This window comes from Gopherus flavomarginatus, chromosome 3 (assembly GCF_025201925.1).
Source record: "Gopherus flavomarginatus isolate rGopFla2 chromosome 3, rGopFla2.mat.asm, whole genome shotgun sequence".
NCBI classification, from domain to species: domain Eukaryota; kingdom Metazoa; phylum Chordata; order Testudines; family Testudinidae; genus Gopherus; species Gopherus flavomarginatus.
This window is the reverse complement of record NC_066619.1, coordinates 144,023,536-144,043,263: the sequence shown is the minus strand read 5'-3', so window position 1 is coordinate 144,043,263 and position 19,728 is coordinate 144,023,536. Positions and strand designations below refer to the sequence as shown.

The 19,728-nt window shown below is 45.5% G+C and overlaps 1 protein-coding gene across 1 annotated transcript; it reads right to left on the bottom strand.

Annotated features, from left to right (window-relative positions):
- Positions 1-15,212: 15,212 nt before the first annotated feature.
- Positions 15,213-18,734, bottom strand: LOC127048476 (uncharacterized). The gene is made up of 2 exons (XM_050948347.1): positions 17,850-18,734; positions 15,213-16,779 (listed from the first exon to the last, which is right to left on the bottom strand). Exons 1-2 carry the CDS (start codon positions 18,052-18,054, stop codon positions 16,292-16,294), a joined length of 693 nt encoding a protein of 230 aa, XP_050804304.1. The 5' UTR covers positions 18,055-18,734; the 3' UTR covers positions 15,213-16,291.
- Between the last annotated feature and the right edge of the window lie 994 nt (positions 18,735-19,728).

Sequence of the window (19,728 nt, the reverse complement as noted above, 5' to 3'; positions counted from 1 at the left end):
GAGGGTGCTAAAGGAGTTGGCGGATGTGATTGCAGAACCATTGGCCATTATCTTTGAATACTCATGGCGAACGGAGGAGGTCCCAGATGACTGGAAAAAGGCTGATGTAGTTCCCATCTTTAAAAAAGGGAAGGAGGAGGATCCGGGGAACTACAGGCCAGTCAGCCTCACCTCAGTCCCTGGAAAAATCATGGAGCAGGTCCTCAAGGAATCAATTCTGAAGCACTTAGAGGAGAGGAAAGTGATCAGGAACAGTGAGCGTGGATTCTCCAAGGGCAAGTCATGCCTGACTAACCTAATTGCCTTCTATGAGGAGATAACTGGGTCTGTGGATGAGGGGAAAGCAGTGGACGTGTTATTCCTTGACTTTAGCAAAGCTTTTGATATGGTCTCCCACAGTATTCTTGCCGGCAAGTTAAAGAAATATGGGCTGGATGAATGGACTATAAGGTGGATAGAAAGCTGGCTAGATCGTCAGGTTCAACAGGTAGTGATCAATGGCTCCATGTCTAGTTGGCAGCTGGTATCAAGCGGAGTGCCCCAAGGGTCAGTCCTGGGGCCAGTTTTGTTCAATATCTTCATTAATGATCTGGAGGATGGCGTGGACTGTGCTCTCAGCAAGTTTGCAGATGACACTAAACTGGGAGGAGTGGTAGATATGCTGGAGGGTAGGGATAGGATACTGAGGGACCTAGACAAATTAGAGGACTGGGCCAAAAGAAACCTGATGGGGTTCAATAAGGACAAGTGCAGAGTACTGCATTTAGGACGGAAGAATCCCATTCACTGTTACAGACTAGTATCAAAGGGGCAGCCGTGTTAGTCTGGATCTGCAAAAGCAGCATAGAGTCTTGTGGCACCTTATAGACAAACAGACATTTTGGAGCATGAGCTTTCGTGGGTGAATACCCACTTCGTCGGATGCATGTAGTGGAAATTTCCAGGGGCAGGTATATATAAGCAAGCAAGAAGCAGGCTAGAGATAATGAGGTTAGTTCAGTCAGGGAGGATAAGGCCCTCTTCTAGCAGCTGAGGTGTGAAAACCAAGGGAGGAGAAACTGGTTTTGTAGTTGGCAAGCCATTCACAGTCTTTGTTTAATCCTGAGCTGATGGTTTTCAGTACAGGGTGGTGTTAATGTGACCATCACTTATTTGCACTGTGGTGTCTAGGAAGTGGACCTCCCATGTAGATTGGTCCAGGCTGAGGTTGATGGTGGGGTGGAAGCTGTTGAAATCGTACTGGAATTTTTCCAGAGTCTCCTTCTCATGGGTCCAGATGATGAAGATGTCATCAATGTAGCATAGGTAGAGAAGGGGCGTGAGTGGACGAGAGCTGAGGAAACGTTGTTACAGGTCAGCCATAAAAATGTTGGCATATTGTGGGGCCATGTGGGTGCCCATAGCACTGCCACTGATCTGGAGATATATTGTCATCAAATTTGTAGGAGAACACTTCAACCTCCCTGGCCACACAATAGCAGATCAAGGTAGCCATCCTGCAGCAAAAAAACTTCAGGACCAGACTTCAAAGAGAAACTGCTGAGCTTCAGTCCATCAGCAAATTTGACACCATCAGCTCAGGATTAAACAAAGACTGTGAATGGCTTGCCAACTACAAAACCAGTTTCTCCTCTCTTGGTTTTCACACCTCAGCTGCTAGAAGAGGACCTCATCCTCCCTGATTGAACTAACCTCGTTATCTCTAGCCTGCTTCTTGCTTGCTTATATATACCTGCCCCTGGAAATTTCCACTACATGCATCCGACGAAGTGGGTATTCACCCACGAAAGTTCATGCTCCTAAACGTCTGTTAGTCTATAAGGTGCCACAAGACCCTTTGCTGCTGTTACAGACTAGGAACCAAATGGCTAGGAAGCAGTTCTGCAGAAAAGGACCTAGGGGTTACAGTGGATGAGAAGCTGGATATGAGTTAATAGTGTGCCCTTATTGCCAAGAAAGCTAACAGCATTTTGGGCTGTGTAAGTAGGGGCATTGCCAGCAGATGGAGGGACGTGATCATTCCCCTCTATTCGACATTGGTGAGGCCTCATCTGGAGTATTGTGTCCAGTTTTGGGCCCCACACTACAAGAAGGATGTGGAAAAATTGGAAGGAGTCTAGCGGAGGGCAACAAAAATGATGAGGCGGCTGGAACACATGACTTATGAGGAGAGGTAGATGGAACTGGGATTGTTTAGTCTGCAGAAGAGAAGAATGAGGGAGGATTTGATAGCTGCTTTCAACTACCTGAAAGGGAGTTCCAAAGAGGATGGATCTAGACCGTTCTCAGTGGTAGCAGATGACAGAACAAGGAGTAATGGTCTCAAGTTGCAGTGGGGGAGGTTTTGGGTGGATATTAGGAAAAAAATTTTCACTAGGAGGGTGGTGAAGCACTGGAATGGGTTACCAAGGGAGGTGGTGGAATCTCCATCCTTAGAGGTTTTTAAGGTCAGGCTTGACAAAGCCCTGTCTGGGATGATTTAGTTGGGAATTGGTCCTGCTTTGAGCAGGGGGTCGAACTAGATGAGCTCCTGAGGTCCCTTTCAACCCTGATATTCTATAATTCTATGACTTGCCCAAGATCACAAGGTCTACTTCCCATGGTCACTTGCCATTCCAAAGGGGGCAGGAAAGAGGCAGGGCCACACACAATCTCTCCCTCCGCCCCCATGCTGGTAGGGGACCTGGCCAGGCGCGTAGGGGATTGTAAGCCGCACGCCGTTACAGGGTGCTGCAGAAAACATGCTGTCCTGTCCCTCGCAGAGGCCCCTGCACCACCCTGTGCTCATGGCTGCACCTACCAAGCACAGCTGAGCCCAGAAGGGGTATCAAAGACAGGAATTTCTGTGACAGCTGCCACCTTGGTCAAGAACTGGGGCGGTCATAAACAGATGGTTACGAGTTAATGCCTCTTTTACCTGTAAAGGGTTAAAAAATTCACCTAGCCTAGCTGACACCTGACCAGAGGAACCAATGAGGGAACAAGATGTTTCAAAATGAAGGAGGGAAGTTTTTCCTTTTAGAGTTTCAGTTTCAGCTGGAGTGAAAAAGATCAAGGAACCAGCCTCTTATCAGAGTAGTTAGTTTTAGAAAGGGATAAATAGGTTTATGTTTATTTCTTTGTAACCTGTCTTATGCAAATAGAGGTAGAATCAAATTGGGTATTTTTTTTTTGTGTAACTAAATTTGTGCCCAGGGGAACATCCTCTGTGTTTTGAATCTGTTGTCTGTGAGAGTAGCTGGTATGCTAATCTCTCCCAGAGGGTTTTCTTTTACCTTTCTTTTCTTTAATTAAAAGCCTTTTCTTAATACCTGATTGATTTTTCCTTGTTTTTAGATCCAAGGGATTGGATCTGGACTCACCAGGGAATTGGTGAAGGAGTCTCTCAAGGCTACCTATGGAGGGGATGGTTTTGGGGGGACAGGGAGTGATCCAGACACTGAAATTCTGGATGGTGGCAGGGGTACGAGATCTAAGCTAGTAATTAAGCTTAGAGGTGTTCATGCAGGTCCCAACATCTGTACCCTAAAGTTCAGAGTGGGGAAGGAACCTTGACATGGTGAGCAGAGGTGAGGGATTTTTTAGGAACCAAAAGCCAGATTTTTTTTTTCCTCCTTTGAGATGCCAGGGAAGCAGTGAAGGAGAGATACCCTGAAGGCAAACAGATAAAGGTTTTTCTAACACAGCTTTGTTAGAAAGAATTTCCAGCTTGGCTTAGCTGGAGGGTAATTAACAGTTTGCAAAAGACAAGTTACAAACCAGTTTTTCTGGTTTCTTCTCATTCTGAGAAGTCCAGTTAAAAGCTGTGGGTTTTTTTTTTTTAACCTCGCACACCAAGATAGCTCAGGCAGAGCAGGGAAAAATGTCAGGCAAAGAGAAAAAAACCAGGCAAAGAGAAAAAAACCAAACAACAACAACTAGAGTTAGCCAAACACCAGGCTGAGAGCCAAAAGGAACATGACAGACAGATGGCAAGAGCTGAGGCTGCCCACAAAAGAGCTGTGGAGGAGAAACAAAAAGAGATGGAGGTGAGAGAAAGAGAAGAGAAAGCCAAAGAGGCTGACCACCGGAGGGCTATGGAGATCCAGAGGGAGGCCCACAAGCATGCCCTGGAATTAGCAAGGGCTAAGCAGGATGTGCCAGCCAACCCTAACAACCCTTCTCCAGGTACTGTTTCCCATCCCAGAAAATTCCCCATCTACAAAGCAGGTGATGATACTGAGGCCTTCTTAGAAAATTTCAAAAGGGCCTGCCATGGGTACAGTATCCCTACAGACCAGTACATGATAGAGCTGAGGCCACAGCTCAGTGGACCCTTAGCAGAGGTGGTGGCTGAAATGCCTAAGGAACACATGAACGATTATAAAATTTTTCAAAGTAAGGCCAGAATCAGAATGGGGCTAACACCTGAGCGTGCCCGTCAGTGGTTCAGAGCCCTAAGGTGGAAACCAGATGTGTCATTTACCCAACACGTCTGCCACATTGGAAAGAATTGGGATGCCTGGATATCAGGAGCAAGTGCTAACTCTCTGGAAGAGCTGTCCTTCCTAATGCAAATGGAGCAGTTCTTAGAGGGTGTTCCTGAGGAAATAGAAAGGTATATCCTAGATGGGAAGCCCAAAACTGTAACCGAGGTGGGGGAGATTGGAGCCAAATGGGTGGAAGTGGCAGAAAAGAAAAAAACTACTAGCAGTTGAAGCGAATATCAGAGGGGGCAAACTGAAACCAAACCCTATCACCGGGGGCAGCCCAAGGCCCCACCTACAACCCAAAGAAAGCCCCAGACACCTTCTTGTCCCACCTCACCAGTCTCCAGCAACCCACCTCGGCCCAGTGACCAGTCAGCTGGGCGATGTTTTAAATGTAATGAACTGGGACATATAAAGGCCCACTGCCCTAAGAACCCCAACCAATTACAGTTCATTACACCACAATCACACCAAAGATCCCCAGGTCCAGATGTCTCTCAAATACCCTTGGAGTGAAGGGAAACCTTGAGAGTGGACAGAAAGAAGGTTATCACATGGAGAGACACCGGGGCACAGGTGTCAGCTATCCACCAATCCTCAGTGAACCCCAAATTCATCAACCCAGAGGCCCAAGTGACAATTCACCCATTCATGTCAAAATCTTTAAACTTGCCTACAGCTGAGCTGCCTGTCCAGTACAAGGGCTGGTCAGGAATGTGGACTTTTGCAGTCTTATGACAATTATCCCATCCCCATGCTACTGGGGGAAGACTTGGCCAACCAGGTGAAGCTGGCCAAGAGAGTGGGAATGGTCACATACAGCCAGGCCAAGCAAGCTTCCATACCCATCCCTGTTCCTGAGCCATCCACAAGGGCCCCGTGTGTGTTACCAGAGACCCAGACAGAGGTGGTGGAACCGGATCCCCTGCCAACGACTGCAACAGCCATAGTGCATCCAGTCCCAGAATCAGAACTGGAAAAGCAACCAGCACCAGAACCATTGCCAGCACTGACTCCAGTGCTTACAAACCCATTTACAACTCCAATGCCAGAGGGAACCAGCGGGCCTGAACTGGCAGAACTAGTGGACAACCCTATCCAAGAGGCTCAGCCAGATCCTGAAATATCACATTGTGAACTGCTTTCCACTGGTGCACTATCAACGAAAACAACCCCATCACATACACCGCTTCCAGAGGGACCAAGCCCAAGTCCACAGTCTAAGGAGGAACCGATGTCTCCAGCTTCAAGGGAACAGTTCCAGGCTGAGCAGGAAGCAGATGACAGCTTTCAGAAAGCTTGGGCAGCGGCACAGAGCACCCCACCACCTCTCAGTTCTTCTAAAACCGATCCCGGTTTGTTGTAGAACAAGGACTTTTGTACAAGGAGACTTTCTAGTGGACACCAGGAAGACTGGCGTCCTCAAAGACAGTTGGTAGTTCCAACTAAGTACTGGGTAAAGCTCTTGAGCTTATCCCATGATCATCCCAGTGGTCATTCTGGGGTGAACAGAATCAAGGACCGGTTGAGGAAGTCTTTCCACTGGGAGGGAATGGGCAAGGACGTTGCTAATTATGTCCGCTCTTGTGAGGTGTGCCAACGAGTGGGAAAGCCCCAAGACCAGGTCAAAACCCCTCTCCAGCCACTCCCCATAATTGAGGTCCCATTTCAGTGAGTAGCTATGGATATTCTGGGTCCTTTCCCAAAAAAGACCCCCAGAGGAAAGCAGTACATACTGACTTTCACGGATTTTGCTACCCGATGGCTGGAAGCAGTAGCTCTAAGCAACACCAGGGCTAAAACTGTGTGCCAGGCCTTGGCAGATATTTTTGCCAGGGTAGGTTGGCCCTCCGACATCCTTACAGATTCGGGAACTAATTTCCTGGAAGGAACCCCATGAAAAACCTGTGGGAAGCTCATGGGGTGAATCACTTAGTTGCCACCCCTTACCACCATCAAACCAATGGCCTGGTGGAGAGGTTTAATGGAACTTTGGGGGCCATGATATGTAAATTCATAAATGAACACTCTAATGATTGGGACCTAGTGTTGCAGCAGTTGCTTTTTGCCTACAGGGCTGTACCACATCCCAGTTTAGGGTTTTCACCATTCGAACTTGTGTAAGGTCACGAGGTTAAGGGGCTGTTACAGTTGGTGAAGCAAAAATGGGAGGGGTTTATGCCTTCTCCAGGAACTAACATTCCAGACTTTGTAAGCAACCTACAAAGCACCCTCCGACACTCTTTAGCCCTTGCTAAAAAAAACCCCTAAAGGATGCTCAGGAAGAGCAAAAGGCCTGGTATGATAAACATACCAGAGAGCGTTCCTTCAAAGTAGGGGACCAGGTTATGGTCTTGAAGGAGCAACAGGCCCATAAGAGGGAAACGTCATGGGAAGGGCCATTCACAGTCCAAGAACTCCTGGGAGCTGTTACCTATCTCATAGAATTCCCCACCTCAACCCTAAAGCCTAAAGTGTACCATGTTAATTCTCTAAAGCCCTTTTATTCCAGAGAATCAAAGGTTTGTCAGTTTACAGCCCAGGGAGGAGATGATGCTAAGTGGCCTGAAGGTGTCTACTACGAAGGAAAAAGTGAGGGTGGCATGGAAGAGGTGAACCTCTCCACAACCCTGGAACATCTGCAGCGGCAACAGATCAAGTAGCTGTGCACTAGCTTCGCACCAGTGTTCTCAGCCACCCCAGGGTGGACTGAATGGGCATACCACTCCATTGACACCCAGTAATGCTCACCCAGTTAGAACCCCACCCTACCGGGTGTCTCCTCATGCCCAAGCTGCTATAGAACGGGAGATCTAAAACATGCTACAGATGGGTATAAGCCACCCCTCTAACAGTGCATGGGCATCTCCCATGGTTCTAGTTCCCAAACCAGATGGGGAAATATGCTTTTGCGTGGACTACCATAAGCTAAATGCTGTAACTCGTCCCGACAACTATCCAATGCCACACACAGATGAGCTATTGGAAGAATTGGGACATGCCCAGTTCATCTCTACATTAGACTTAACCAAGGGGTACTGGCAAGTACCGCTAGATGAACCCACCAAGGAAAGGTCAGCCTTCATCACCCATGCAGGGGTGTATGAATTTAATGTGCTTCCGTTCGGGCTGCGAAATGCACCCGCCACCTTCCAAAGACTTGTAGATGGTCTCCTAGCAGGACTGGGAGAATCTGCAGTTGCCTACCTTGATGATGTGGCCATTTTTTCTGATTTTCATGGGCAGAACACCTGGAGCACCTGGAAAAAGTCTTCAAGCGCATCAGGCAGGCAGGACTAACTCTTAAGGCTAAAAAGTGTCAAATAGGTCAAAACAGAGTGACTTAGCTTGGACACCAGGTGGGTCAAGGAACGATAAATCCCCTACAGGCCAAGGTGGATGCTATCCAAAAGTGGCCGGTCCAAAGATCAAAGAAACAGGTCCAATCCTTCTTAGGCTTGGCTGGATATTACAGGCAATTTGTACCACACTACAGTCAAATTCCTGCCCCACTAACAGACCTGACCAGAAAGACACAGCCAAATGCAGTTAAGTGGACTGATGAGTGCCAGAAGGCCTTTAACCAGCTTAATGCGATGCTCAAGTCTGACCCTGTGCTAAGGGCCCCAGATTTTGACAAACCATTCCTAGTAACCACAGATGTGTCTGAGCGTGGTGTAGGAGCAGTTCTAATGCAGGAAGGACTGGATCAAGAATGTCATCCTGTCGTGTTTCTCAGCAAGAAACTGTCTGAGAGGGAAAGCCACTGGTCAATCAGTGAAAAATAATGCTATGCCATTGTTTATGCCCTGGAAAAGCTATACCCATACGTTTGGGGACGGCATTTCCAGCTACAAACTGACCATGCTGCACTAAAGTGGCTTCATACTGCCAAGGGAAACAACAAAAAACTTCTTCGATGGAGTTTAGGTCTCCAAGATTTTGTTTTGAAATTCAACACATTTCAGGAGCTTCTGACAAAGTAGCTGATGCACTGTCCCGTGAAAGTTTCCCAGAGTTAACTGGTTAAATTGTCCTTGGAATGTGAAAAATCTTGTAGTTTTACTTAATTAGTAGTATATGTAAACGTGCATGTCTTTTATTAATCTGTTTACTCTAAAGTTCTAGGAAGAAATCACAGCCAGTGTGGTTCCACACTGTCTGAGATTTGGGGGGGGGGGGGTGTCATAAACAGATGGTTAAGGGTTAATGCCTCTTTTACCTGTAAAGAGTTAAAAAGCTCACCTAGCCTAGCTAACACCTGACCAGAGGAACCAATGGGGGAACAAGATATTTCAAAAGGAAGGAGGGAAGTTTTTCCTTTGTTGAGAGTTTCAGTTTCAGCTGGAGTGAAAAAGATCAAGGAACCAGCCTCTTATCAGAGTAGTAAGTTTTAGAAAGGAATAAATAGGTTTATGTTTATTTCTTTGTAACCTGTCTTATGCAAATAGAGGTAGAATCAAATTGGGTATTTTTTTTTTGTGTAACTAAATTTGTGTTTTGAATCTGTTGTCTGTGAGAGTAGCTGGTATGCTAATCTCTCCCAGAGGGTTTTCTTTTACCTTTCTTTTCTTTAATTAAAAGCCTTTTCTTAATACCTGATTGATTTTTTCCTTGTTTTTGGATCCAAGGGATTGGATCTGGACTCACCAGGGAATTGGTGAAGGAGTCTCTCAAGGCTACCTATGGAGAGGAAGGTTTTAGGGGGACAGGGAGTGATCCAGACACTGAAATTCTGGATGGTGGCAGTGGTAACAGATCTAAGCTAGTAATTAAGCCTAGAAGTGTTTATGCAGGTCCCCACATCTGTACCCTAAAGTTCAGAGTGGGGAAGGAATCTTGACAGGGGCCTTTGGAGCTGGAAAAGCAGGAACTGCTATACAGCTTAAGCTAAAGCTCTGCAATTGGTACCTCTAACAGACTGCTAATCCCCTGCAGATCAGGCACAGAGGGAACCCAGTAACACAACCATCAGAGGGTTAACTTATGCACACAAGATGGGATTTTTCCAAGAGAACACATCATTGGCCTAACACCACTCCCATTAACATCAAAAGGGGCTTTAGCACCAACTTCAATGGGAACAGCAGCGTTCAGACCATCTCTGAGCACTTCTGAACATCCTACTCATGAGGGGTAAAAAGCTGCACAGACACAGCAATACCCTTCAGACCCTGAGCAGATTCAGTGCCAAGAAAGCTTCCAGGAGGCTATGTGGCGCTTTTTTTCTTTTTTAAGCATTTAGGCTGGTTCTAGCATTTACTAATTAAAACAAACCAAGAGTGGTGGCACACAGACTCCATTATTTGTCTGCAATTGCCTGTAACATTTTGGGATGGCCTGAATTATCATTACAATATGAGATGTTCCTTGCTTTCCTGTACATTTTACCCTAGGTTATTTCCTGCTTTTGGTCTGATTATATTGGCTACCCTGAAAGAGAAATGTTCCAGCCTCTGGACACTAGCTGAATACAAAAAGCCCTCAGTGGGCGTTTATTTGATCTATTCCCATGATTAATGCAGTGAAAAGCATGTAGCACCAACATTTCAAGTCTCTCTGAAGAATTACAGTTAAATCCACAGACATGTCACTGTAAATAAATGAGTCACCAATAAAAGAACACAGTATTAATATATAGTTTCTTTCCCAGTATGAATGCTAATTACTGCCAGTGCAGGGCTTCTGCCTTTTTTGCTGGGGTGAGTGGAGTGTCTAAATGTCTTGGTTTGTACCATTTCTGGTAGCACTCCAAATGAACAACATTTTAGCTCTAGCGTTCTTATCAAAGGGTGTGACACTGAATGTGTTTTTTTATGGCTAAAGTAGTGTAATTTGAAAGCCTACAAAGCAAAATGGGGATCTATTGTAATTTTCCTTTCAGAAATTCATTTTATTGTGTACAAAATGGAATGGTGTGACCTCAGGGCCACGATGAGTCAGGTGGGAGTAGGGGCAAGGGCCCCGCTAGCCCTAGACAGGGCCCAGATCCCCACTTCCGAGAACACCAGGCTACCATCTCCTAATGGTATTTTGTCTGCCTTCCGGGCCCACTCCAGAAGGAGGTATGGTAGCTCAGTGAGGACCCATTCAGGGTGGACAGAAGCCCATATACACACAAACACCTCTTGAAACACAACTTGTGCGTAAAGCAGGATCCCAACAACAAGGAAATTGGGAACCTCTGTTACTTGGCAGGTAACAATCCCCCCTTTGGAAAATTCTGATTGCACCCCTATGTAATATTATCGTCCTCCTCTTGAAAATGAGAATTATATATGGCTTTCTGGTAATTTTAGTAGCCTAAGAAGATTTATTTAAAGTATCAATATAATATTAGACTACTTTCTTCCAAACTCAGTTCTGTAAGTATACCTGCGATTTTTCAGGGCAGTGCGGAGTGCTATAGGCCTCAATGCTGTAATGGCTTACGCCCAGGCCTGATTTTAAGCATGAATTGTCTCACTGAGCTGGGTGAGACTACCCACGTGCTGAAAGTTAAGCAATTGCACAAGCCTTTGCCTTAGTCAACAAACACAAGGCTCAGTTCTGCAAGCCCTGACGCACACAAGTAGTGCCAGGGAGCTCCTGTGAATTAGAATTCCTTGTGTGAGCCAGTATTCACAAGAGCAGGCCAGCATCATAGGTGACCTCAAAAGTATGAAGGTGAGGTAGAGATAAGCCCTGAAATGTATTAGTATGTACCAGGCCTGAATCTTTTGAGGTCTCCCTCCATATCTGCCTCACAGCCTTCTTTCTCACTGCTTCCAACCCAGTCAGATATTATTTCTCCTCTAACCTAGCTCCATCTTTCCTCTGACCCCAAATTCCCTCTTTCTGAGACCAACAGTCCACTCCTTCTCCTCAGTCAGTCACTGATCACATAGGCCAACAGACTCTATTGGAAGAGAGATGAATAGAAACAGGTAAAAACATTCTGGTGACGTCAGGATTGGCTTGAAACTTCCCCCAAAACTCGCACTGAACCAAAAATGAACTTCTCCTGAATTCTGAAAATGTGAAGATGATTTGTATTGGTTGCCTTAGTTATATTTGCAGCCCTCACCCCTTGCTGGCTTCATCTCTGAATAGCAGTGGAGATACACTACTGAAACACCACAACAAAGTCTGCTCTTGCCATGTGCCCTGCTAATCCAAAACAAAACATGCTGGAAATCTCTCAAGAAACCTTGATCCCATGAGATTTTCAGCTCAGCTTCCAGAACAAGGAAGCTCAAATTTTTTCAATTTAAAATTTTCATGTGAATTCAGTGCATAGAAAAGGTGCTACATTAAAAGTGGCAGAATACTCTATCTATCCATGCAACAGCCACAGTGTGGTTGCCAGGTGTATGGGTCTCTCCTTTCTGACCTACCAATCTACCTCCACCCTCTCCAAACTTTTAGAGTTCAGAATGTAATTCGTTCTGCAGACCAGTTCAATCCTTAGCTTCTAAAATGAATCTACCAACAAAGGTATCACTTCTGATTATGAGTGTTTGACAAACTCCTACCCACTGGGAGAAATTCAAATAAATTTCAGTACGTTTCACATCTGAATATTTGTTGGAGCTGTTCAAATTTTTCACTGTAGATCAATTATCCGACAAGCTCTTTTTTCCTGATTGTGAGCTGTTTGCACCCTAGCACTGATTATTGTGAATGAGACTATTGCACAGAAATACTCGCCCAACATTTTCAGTGCACTAATTTCAGCCCATGGGGTGTTTGTGAATTGGTCATTGTGATGATATGATACTATTAGGGCAATGGGAGTGGCTACATAAGTCAAAGAGGATTGGTTCTGCTCCAATAGGATGATGAAAACATTATAAAAAGAGAACAACAAATAGCAACCAATGACTAATGAAGAGTGACTTCTATTGTTCATGCCCAAATACCTTTACTTACATGCAGATACAGTTATTTATTTCAGGAACAGCTATTCCCCAAACATCCATTTGAATAAGAACTTATTCTAAGATGTTCTTACACAGCCAGTATTAAGCATAAAAACAAAGTAATAGATTATAATGTCAGAAGGGAATAAGGTGGTCATCTAGTCTGGCCACCTGTGTAACAGGCCAGAGAACTGCCCTAAATTCATTCCTGCTTAAGTTAAAAATGGATATTTTTTTCTATTTTAAAGATTGCCAGAGATAGAGAATCCACCACAACCCTTGGTAATTTGTTCTAATGATTAATTGCCCTCACTTTTAAAATGTGCACCTTATTTCCAGTCTGAATTTGTCTAGCTTCAACTTCCATCCACTGGATCTTGGTCAATCCAAACACCCATTCTGGGTTCTAATGAAGGTGCATAAATATTGTTTTGAACTAACTGACCAGCTCTTTAAAGATTCACCAGTCATAAATCTCAGGTCTAACCCTCTCCATGCTGAACTCACACTAGATGTCCATGTCAGCTCTCATCTCTTCCCAGAGCTCCCTTCACAAAGTTCTGTCATTGGAAAGAAGTTCACACAGTACACAGCCCAGCAAAGATTACCAGACTGCCTGAGTCCTGGATCCAAGTTCAGTGATGTGGCATCTTTGTGACTAAGGCAATTGGGCCGTCAAATGTGATGGATCTCAATGTGAATCTGTTTCTGTGACAGCGAGTCAATCGAGAGCAAGTAGGTTTTAAGAGTGTTCAGCTTCCACTCAATGGGTCCAATCCCATTCCCACCCTAGTGGTTTTAGCGCAAATTGATTTACAGCAATTACGTTCAACTCTCCAGTAGATTTGAGATGGAAAGGAAGAGATCCAGATTCTCTTTCTGCTTTCCCAGCTGAAGCCCCACTGGCATCAGTGGTTTAAAGAAGAGAAGAACTTGGTCACATAGGAGCAGTGGTGGAATAGTAGCACTTGAGATTATACAAACTGCCAGACAAATTCTCAGTCCCATCCGTGCACAGTCATTGACTCCTCCACACTTGTACAATACTGCAGGCATGCAAATAGCCAGGGTTCATGAGTATTTTTTGCTACACTTAATGGTTTGACAAAAATCAGCAAAAAAATAATTTACAGTAATTACATAGGAAGTACTCATCAACAGAGGCCAGCTGGGCATGCAAAGTTATTTTGATGGTAATATAAAGCTTCTCTATTTTGTGTTAAAACAAGTAGGACTATAATAAAAATCAACTCTCCCCACCCCCACCGCACCCTCCAAAAAACTAATAGAATTTCACTCTAGTGTCATTGTCATTCATTTTCCTCAGTGATAAAATGTAGCCTTGGTCATTTTGCATTCAAATCATGGCTGAGTTTTGCTGGTCTTGTTAATCCTTGGAATGGAGAAAAAAATCCCTTCCTGTTGACTCCATGATTTCTGTCCAGAGCTATATATTGATGAGAGGATGGAAATCTTTGAAAGGTGGCTCCAATAACTCAGCAGCTCATTCTAATTCTAGCTGGAGCAACGGTGACAAATCCATAGTGACCTGCCAGGCAATCAGACACAACTTATGCTGGCATTTTTAAACCTTGGTCCAAGGCAACATTGGTCCTTACAATGAGTAGAGAGAAGACATAACTCCATTACAGCTCAGGAAATGGTCATTACAGCTAAATCACTAAACCCCTCTTTTACAAAAGGGTGATGCTGCAGTGATGTTAAAGCTTCCACAAAAATATCCCAGTAAATATGCCAACATGATAAAGCTATAATTATCTATCAAAGTTTTACCACAGACTTTAGTACCTCAAAGATACAATCCAGCTAACCCGTTTATCTGAGTAAGATTAAGTGGATGTAGTAAAAGGATTTTGATAGCACAGTGATTCCTGAAACTGCATGCTTTTGAGCCAGTGGGGAAGCCTCTGCCAAGGTTAATTTTAAAGAGGCTGGTCTTCCAAATTCCCAGTCACAATTGTGTGTCATTGTTTTTCATGGGAGTAACCCCATTGCCTCTAAGGGTACGTCCACACTACAGCTTAAAATCGATATTATTAAAATCGATTTTATAATACAGGGTTTATAAAATCGATTTTACGCGTCCACACTAGGGCACCTTACGTCGGTGGTGTGCGTCCATGGTCCCTGGCGTCCATCGATTTCAGGAGCGTTGCACTGTGGGTACCTATCCCACAGTTCCTGCAGTGTTCCCTGACCCTTGGAATTATGGGTTTCTACCCCAGTGCCTGATGGGGCAAAAATCACTGTTGTGGGTGGTTCTGCGTACAGTCTCACCCCCTCCCTTCCTGAAAGCAGCAGACAGCCATTTCACGCGTTTTTTACTGGGTGAAGTGAGCAAATGCCATTTTACAGCAAGCATGGATCCTGGTCTGATCAGTAGCTTGATCGTGGACGTTGTAAACAGTTCACGCATTCTCGTGCTGTCTATGCTGAACCATGAGCAGGAAATGCAGGAGAGGATGCTGCAGCAACGGCAGCGCGGTGACGAGACTGATGAGGACTTGGAGACTGAGTTCTCCGAAACCGCGGGCCCCCGCGCTTTGGAGCTCCTGATGGTAATGGGGGAGGTTCTAACCATTCCTCACCAATTTTGGGCCTGGGAAACAAGCACAGACTGGTGGGACCGCATAGTTTTGCAGGTGTGGGACGATTCGCAGTGGCTGCGGAACTTTCGCATGCGTAAGGGCACTTTCTTTGAACTTTGTGACTTGCTTTCCCCTGTCCTGAAACGCCATAATACCAGGATGAGAGCAGCCCTCACAGTGGAGAAGCGACTGGCAATAGCCCTCTGGAAGCTTGCAACGCCAGACAGCTACCGGTCAGTCGGGAATCAATTTGGAGTGGACAAATCTACTGTGGGGGCTGCTGTGCTGGAAGTAGCCAAAGCAATCATTAAGCTGCTGCTACGAAAGGTTGTGATTCTGGGAAACGTGCAGGTCATAGTGGATGGCTTTGCTGCAATGGGATTCCCTAACTGTGGGGGGGCCATAGATGGAACCCATATCCCTATCTTGGCACCGGAGCACCAGGGCACCCAGTACATAAACCGCAAGGGGTACTTTTCAATGGTGCTGCAAGCACTGGTGGATCACAAGGGACGTTTCACCAACATCCACGTGGGATGGCCAGGAAGGGTTCATGACGCTTGTGTCTTCAGAAGCACTATTCTGTTTAAACGGCTGCAGCAAGGGACTTACTTCCCAGACCAGAAAATTACAGTTGGAGATGTTGAAATGCCTGTAGTTATCCTGGGGGACCCAGCCTACCCCTTGATGCCATGGCTCATGAAGCCATACACAGGCAGCCTGGACAGTGGTCAGGAGTTGTTTAACTACAGGCTGAGCAAATGCAGAATGGTGGTAGAATGTGCATTTGGCCATCTTAAGGTGCGCTGGAGAAGCTTACTTACTCGCTCAGACCTCAGCCAAACCAGTGTCCCCTTTGTTATTGCTGCTTGCTGTGTGCTCCACAATCTCTGTGAGAGTAAGGGGGAGACCTTTATGGCGGGGTGGGTGGCTGAGGCAAATCACCTGGCCACTGATTACGCGCAGCCAGACACCAGGGCAATTAGAAGATCACACCAGGAAGCAGTGCGCATCAGAGAAGCCTTGAAAACGAGTTTCATCATGGGCCAGGGTACGGTGTGACTGCTGTGTTTCTTTCCCCTTCATGAACCTCCCCTACCCCATGTATTGACTCCTGCTGCTGCAAGCAAGCTTCTCTCCACCCTTCCATAACAGCTTGCTTATGGAAATAAAGTTACTATCTGTAACCAACCCACCCTCCCACTGCCTTTGAATAGCATGTCCTTATAAGAAGAGTAAAAGAAATGAAAAGGTACCCCGGGAGTGGTTTGGGAGGAGTATAGGAGGGAAGAAAAATGCCATTAAGGGCATTTCAATGTAATGACAGCCTTTTGGTTGGACTGTCCACAGGGGTGGAGTGGGCAGGTGCAGAAAGCCTTCCCCCACGCATTCTTACACGTCTGGGTGTGGAAGATATGGGACATGGTGAGTACTGAGGGAGGTTAAACATGGGCTGGAATGGCACTCTGTGACCCCGCAGCTCTTCCAGCAGACTTCGGAGGATGTCAGTCTGATCGCGCAGCAGCTTCAGCGTTGCAGCCCGCCACCGCTGATCTTCCTGCCTACACCTCTGATCTTCCTGCCGCCACATCTCATCTCGAGCGTCCCTCCTGTCCTCACGTTCACTGGCAGCTTTCCTGTACTTTGCGACCACATCTTTCCACTCCCCCAGATGAGCTCTTTCACTGCGGGTTATTGCCATTATTTCTGTGAACATCTCCTCCTGTGTCCTCTTCTTCCTCAGCCTCCTTATCTGACCTATCCTTCGGACTGGAGTAGGGAGGCTTGAAAAATGTGCAGCTGCATGTGTGGGGGAAAAGAGTGATAGAAGGATCATAAGAGATACATTTCACAGAACAATGGTTATACTCTTTCACAGTGAACTACACTATTCACCGTACGTAGCACATGTCACTTCACTACAAGGTCGCCTTTGGATTCTTTTAGTATTTAGTGCTTGCGGCTGTGGTGTCAGAGATCAACACAGACGCAGGTCAGGGGATTACAAATCAGCTTGCTGGCCGACATGGTAAGTCTAATGGCAGTGAACCGTGCAACCTCTTTTATTACCCTGTACCCCTGGCTATTAACAGGTAACATTCATGCTTGGCAGCCAAACTGCTAAAAAGCTAATCGTTTGCTTCTTTTCTTATGCCATCAGAAAGGTTAAGCACTAGAGGAAAATTGTGAATGGTTTCCCCCCCCCCTACTCTGCATGTCTGCTGTAATGGCAGGTCACTTTACCGCCTCCCCCCTCCACCCTCTGCCTTGGCAATTAGCAGCGATAATTCCTGCTGCCCAAATGCTTAAAAGGTCAGCGCCATTACAGACACCTCCCCATAGGAATGTGCAGGTTTTTACCATCCCCCACATGGCTAACTGCTAGGAAAGGTTTTTTATTAAAGGAGCAGGAAAGCAGAAACGAAGGAATGGTCATCTCTGTCCCCTTAATAAAGTACATTACTTTTTAACAGGTGACCATGAACGATATCACTCTCCTGAGGATAACAGAAAGAAAAAAAGAAATTATGCTTCTTGAATGCCAGCAATCCCCGGGGCCATACGCAGCTAGGCTTTGTCATGCAATGATACCCGATTACGTGCTCCAGGCATGGCGTGGTAAAGTTTCGTACCATGGTGGACGGAATAAGGCTGCCCTGCCCAGAAACCTTCTGCAAAGGCTATTGGGGTACCTCCAGGACTGCTTCATAGAGATGTCCCTGGAGGATTTCCGCTTCATCCCCAGACATGTTAACAGACTTTTCCAATAACTTTAATGCCAGCTACTGCATGCAAGCCCTCATGGCAAATCAATCATTAAAAAATGGTTGCTTTTAAACTATGGTTTTTATTTAAAAAAGTACACTCACCAGAGGTCGCTTCCACGGCTTCATTGTCTGTGCTAGTGGCTTGAGAGTGCTGGGAGGGTACTTCTGTCACGGTGAGGAAAAGCTCCTGGCTGTTGGGGAGAATGGAGTGCTGTGTGGTCTCTGCCATCTCGTCCTCCTCCTGTTCCTCCTCCACATCTTCGCCGTCCGCAGAATCATCAGCAGTGGCTGAGATTACTACCCCCATCTCTGAATCCACAGATAAGGGGGGTGCTTGTCGTGGCACAGTTACCTAAAATTGCGTGAAGCTCCGCGTAGAAGCGGCATGTTTTTGGGCCAGATCCGGATCTGCCATTTGCTGCTTTGGTCTTCTGGTACGCTTGTCTGAGCTCTTTCACTTTAACTCTGCACTGCACCGAGTCTCTGCTATGGCCTCTCTGCCTCATGGCATTAGAAAGCTTTTCAAAAGTTTTCTCATTTCGTCTACTGGAATGCAGTTCTGATAGCACAGAATCTTCTCCCCATACAGCTATCAGATCCAATAACTCTTGTGTGTTCCACGCTGGAGCTCTTTTCCTATTCTCAGGAGACTGCATTGTTACCTGTGCTGCTGAGAGCTCCACGCTGGCCAAACAGGAAATGCAATTCAAAAGTTCCCGGGGCTTTTCCTGTGTACCTGGCCAGCAGTAGAGTTCCTTTACCTGTCCAGAGCGGCTACTGGTGCACTGTGGGATACCTCCCGGAGGCCATTAACTTCGATTTCCATCCACACTAGCCCAAAATCGATTTTGTAAAATCGATTTTAGGGTTACTCCTTTCGTTTAGCTGGAGTACAGAAATCGATTTTAAGACCCCTTAAAATCGATTTTAAGTGCCTTGTAGTGTGGACGGTTACAGCGTTAAATCGATTTAACGCTGTTTAAATTGATTTAACGCTCTAGTGTGGACCTGGCCTCTGGAGAGGAAAGGTTTGCAGGATGGGCCTAGGAGTTGACAATTTTACAAATTTCTCATGAATACTCTATACCAAATGCTCCCTTATGTCCCAAACAAAGTCAAGACAGATGCACAATTCTCACAAAAGACACATTATGCCACAACAGTTTGAATATTCTTAATGAAACAGCTGTCTCCACAAGAATTTGGAAATGATCTCTATTGCGTTTCAACTTTGAAGAAACAATGCAAGTATTCAGGACACTGGTCCTTTTACCTGCTTCTTAGCATGTCAGTTGTTCTATTTCCTACACTATAAAATGAGATGGTGAATATTTCTTACTAAATCAACACCAGGTAAAGGGAAAAGAATCCTTATCTGCAGTATTTAAATCCCTAAACATTTATAACCCTGCTAACAAGTTCCTCATTCAACATTCCTGACATTCTCCTGTTACAATAAAATGCTTTTTTTTCCCATGGGTTTTTTTGGGTAAGCACCACTGTTGTATATTTCTAATGCCTTTATCTGCATTGGGAAGTATTTTTAAAAAGGTTAAAAATATAAATGTAAAATATATATTACATATAGATTGCAAATTACAAAAAGCCAAAAAAAAATTAACTTAACAATGCAGCTAGGCCCAAAAATAAAACACAAAACTGCAGCCCAAGGCCAGCACACACAAACAAGCTCTCTGCGGCCAAACAGCCAAAAGCCAGTATCCCGACCCCAGCCAGCCTTAAAACAAAACAAAACTAAACCAAACAAAACTAATAAAATGACAAAAGCCAACAAATAAAAACACAACATTCTCACAACCCTAAAACTGGTGTGTTTTGGGAAAGCCAAGGAAGCCGCAAAATACCGGTTCAGACTGGTACAAAAAGCACAAAAAAAACAAAAGCCCCTAAACAAAATGCCCCCCAAAACACCCAGGGCTTAAAACCCTCCCAAAAGCTAAAGCAAAACAAAAATTTACAG